At 45.3% G+C, this 4206-nt stretch overlaps 2 protein-coding genes across 2 annotated transcripts in view; one reads left to right on the forward strand and one right to left on the reverse strand.

Moving 5' to 3' along the window:
- T265_06668 (hypothetical protein) overlaps positions 1–2540 on the forward strand; it is a gene marked incomplete at both ends in the record, with an annotated part of 6059 nt that extends 3519 nt beyond the window's left edge. The window contains one exon of the mRNA XM_009171993.1: positions 2376–2540. Coding sequence (XP_009170257.1) covers positions 2376–2540 — 165 coding nt within the window. The remainder of the gene's footprint in view (positions 1–2375) is intronic.
- T265_06667 (hypothetical protein) overlaps positions 1–4206 on the reverse strand; it is a gene marked incomplete at both ends in the record, with an annotated part of 14103 nt that overhangs the window by 5361 nt on the left and 4536 nt on the right. The gene's annotated exons all lie outside the window — the stretch shown is intronic.

The raw sequence follows: 4206 nt of genomic DNA on the forward strand, positions 1-4206 counted from the left end.
AAAAAAACTACTTGGAGTTTGAGTTGTATTAACAAGCGGCTAGCATTCCTGAGGTGTCTAATAGCCATATCACTGAAGGAAAGCACAAGAACCAAGATACAGCCAATTTGTTTCAACTTAGAAAGAGGAAACCGATAGTGAGAGGTCAGGTTCGAATCACGGAACTAGCGGTAAGTAACTTCGCGTTTTAACCACTTATGACAAGAGACAGCAAACACACGTCCAAAATAATGGACTAGTTTTTCTGAAATTCGCTACGCCAGTTGAACAGAATCATAGTATGAAATGAACAGAAAACGTAAGGAAAAGGGTCATCAGTCACCGGAGCACTGCTGTCAGCACAAGACGAAATGCAGCGATAAGCTAGAAATACTTAGATGCTAGCCTTGTTTGCTGTTAACGAAGGATTACCTATTTCACTGCGTTCTTATATTCATTTATTGTAGGCGAATACTCCGGGGGGCATTGCAGGAAAGTGTGTTATGTTTAGCTGATGGAGTGAGCTTTGGTGGGGTGCAAGCCCCACTGAGACTGATGTAAGAAATGGGCGTTGACTTTAGCGAAGTATGTTTCTATTTCTAGGTTGAATCGGTACAACCGTAAAGGGTAGTCACTCCAGTTTTCGCTTTTCATTGCTTTTTCTGCTGGGCTCTCAAGCAATCGCAGCTACGCATGACTTAAAATGGTTTCCAATGATGGGATAAGGATAACGTTGTAGATGCCTGTTGCTAGTGGTTCTGCCATAATAACATTCTTCCAAATTATTCATGAACGGTGACGCGGTTTTCACCATTTCCCATGTAGAATGCTACGAGTGCCCCTGGACTGGATATTCAAAAAGGCCTCTGTTTTTGCTTACTCAACCCAACAAGTAGGATGATCCACCTACACCTTACTTTTCCTATTGGCCCACTAAGTATCTACATTCAATTGTTGGGGTTATTCTGTCGATTCCTCTATTAGCTAACCTTTGTCCAACTTATCTATTTGCAAATAACATTTAGTCAAGTATTGGCTGCACCATGCTAAAAATTCAGCAAAGCATCTCCTACCACAAGCAACACTAGCTATGGGTGAAGCCCGTTGGATCACGGTGCTTATCCTGCGCACGTATATTGATGTGATTGTCTTTGCGTTTTGTGCACGTTGTAAGATCAGCAGCCTATTGAGCCTATTGAGCCTTTCCGAAATGGTTGTTCGACGAGGCAATCCAAAGTAACTTCGTTTGTGCCACTGCCATATATTCAGCCGCAGTTAAAAGGGGTTTTCTTGCCGCGAGTTCCCGGAACCCACTTGGGACAGTCATGGCCAGTCAGGCTCAGTGATTAATCCGTCGCCTCACCTTTACAACCGAAACGGCTTCTGCATGCGAAAATGAACTTACTTGTTGACCCCACTATGTAAACCGGCGCGGTGATAACTGATAGATTCCTGTCCTCTCTCAATATGGGCCGTGTAATCTCACGGACAATGAAACTACTGTGCCTCTCAACGAAAAAGTGCGTATTTCGTCTGAGTTACCCGAGAGCCTTTTTGATACCCAGTTCCTCACCAATACTAGCCTCGATGACCACCGTATTCACCTGAATAATGTGTTTCATTGAAGCAACAGTCGTCCTGAAGTCGTTAAGCAGTTAATTCACCGACTCTTGGGATAATGCCTTTACTGTCCCTCTGGAGTTGCTCTTACACGTTTTTTGCATCTTCTTCGGTTTAGCCCGTCGGTATCCCCTATTTTTTGTGGATTTCGGCCTACATTCTGTCCCTGATAACGTTTTCCCATCCGACGTGGCCGGTGTCTTTGGAATCACACCTCATTCTGAACCAGTTAGTGTACCTTTTTTACGGTGGGTTATCTCAGTTTCGACCAAGTTTTATCGCAGCTGGAAGAGGCACCTTGGCTGGCGCCTTTGAACCTTGGTCGCATGAAGGCTCAAATATTAAGCGGCATCATCGTCAGAGTGCCAGTAACTGGACACATCGTCACTACAAGCTGTCTTTCGTTTCTTTACCCTGTTGGTGCATTTTGCGTTTACTTTCAGCACGTGCAGATACTTGAATACACAAAATTGCTATTGGTGAGCGCCACCTGGTGAATTATGTGGTGATGTGAGGCCCAATGTTGGAATACTGAGAAAAAAGATGTATGGATAACTTTCAACTAGTTCTTAACAATATACCTGGAAGGTTTTCAACTCTTGACAGGCTCTTGGAAGCGGCCAGCGCAGTGCTTTGCTTAAGGATTGGTAGCCTCAAGAAACTCTAAGCCTCAGGTGTTGCTTCCATGGGATTTTCAAGCCGTTTTGTAGTCACGTGAGTTACCATAGTTCTAATACCAACATCTTAGCTGGTAAGCTTCAGCAGTTATATTTTAGCTTGCCCACGTGAATCTGAGCACAGTCGCCGCTCATTACTCTGACATCCGAAACCACAAAGACGCTAATAACGAACCGGAAAACTCTTCACACAACGAGTTGGCTAAGCTGATCGAGGGCGGCTCGACAGTCTACACGAACACGGAGAAAAAGCAACTGCGGTGAAACAGGCCATACAAATTTCGCCAAATAAGAAGGCTGTTGGTAGCTGTGGTGTAGTCTTTTGCGAAGCGAGCCTCATGGTTGCGCCAACAAAAGGAATACTTCTTGATGCTGCGACCCAACACGCAGGACCTCACAGAAACAGCTCACCAATCAAACCACGCCGAAATGCCCAAGGAACGGAACAGATACATTTTGGCCCGAATCTCTGAACAACAGTATATCTAGTCACACTAAAGGTGATATTTAAGGATCTTCAAACAACAGTGGTCGATAGTTTTGCTCACGAGGGGAAGAATCACGTCCCCCAAAGGTAGAAGACCCGTGCCACTCGGACCACAAGGGGGGAAGAACGTTGCGAATGAAAAACTGCTCTCGAAGCCAACAACGCAGGCAGGAGACAAGTATGCCACACAGGTTCTTTTGGACGCGGGCTCAAACTCAGCCTATAGCCACTAAATAGGCCGAACCCTATGCCAGCAAACCTCTCGACCCTGCACCTTCGAAGGCGTCAGAGACAGTGTTGGAATTCCATGCTGCAAACCGCTTCAGTCTTTTCAACAAACGTCACGATATTAAACATTCAGCTTGCCTGCAGCGGCCGTTCATAATACCACTAACAGAAACCTGACCCTTATCAGATCTCTCTGAAACGGCTACTCTGTTTCCAGGCTGACTCAAAACATGAGATGGCTTACGTGGCTTGTTTATATTTACATTCGGCCATGTCCATCTTTACCGTCTTCCCCGATGTCGCTCATTCACGTTTTTGCAATGCACTATGGATCCAAATCTCGCTGCCCGGGACCGCTCTGTTCTTCTGGGTGTGATCTACCGTGTTGGTGGGCGACCTTAACGCCCCCAAGGTCTCTTGGATAGAACACGTTTTCTGCAGACCACACTTTGCAGCGGCGCTGACAGAAGTCGTTCAACAGAGCGCTTGGACTTAACGTGCACTAGCACCCACCAGATACCGCGCAGCCAACTACCATCACTTTTGATTTTCGTCCTCACCAACGAAATACACTTCGCCACTCAGTTGATAATTAACGCCATACTGGAACACAAGGACTACTAGTAGCTGTTATTTAATTGATGGGCTGGTCAAAAATCCACCAATGGAACAAACAAAAGCAAGCCACAATTCTACACCTTGCCCAGAAAAACAAAAATATGCCGTTTAAACACATTCGACATCGCAGCAAAAATAAGCCAACTGCGTCCTCCTTGAGTGACAGGGACTTGGAACCTACAAGAGACCCAGTACTGGTACCATGTGTCTACAGGGAACACTATACAAGCCCATATTCTAACACAGTGACCTCGTCACACCGAATATTATAAAGGTGCAATTACAAACGGTCCCTAACAGACTCGGCCTCTGTAGAGGAGAACATTCGTCAACTCTTACAAAATTGTGGTAATTAAGTTTCGTACGTATATCGGTACAACCCGACAAACTAGAAATCCAGAATTCAGCGAAGAGTGGCAACCAGCACGTATATATTCGAATTGCGAATATGTACAGCATATGGAATATTAAAACAGGAGAATAATGAACAGAGCAATGAATAGAGCATCAGTCATGTTCATCACATCCGCCACACCTTGAATGAGCGTGTGGGTGTTTATAGTCCAGTGGTGGTCTTGACCGCAATCTTTCGGATCT

The sequence above is a fragment of the Opisthorchis viverrini genome (assembly GCF_000715545.1).
Source record: "Opisthorchis viverrini unplaced genomic scaffold opera_v5_141, whole genome shotgun sequence".
NCBI lineage: Eukaryota > Metazoa > Platyhelminthes > Trematoda > Opisthorchiida > Opisthorchiidae > Opisthorchis > Opisthorchis viverrini.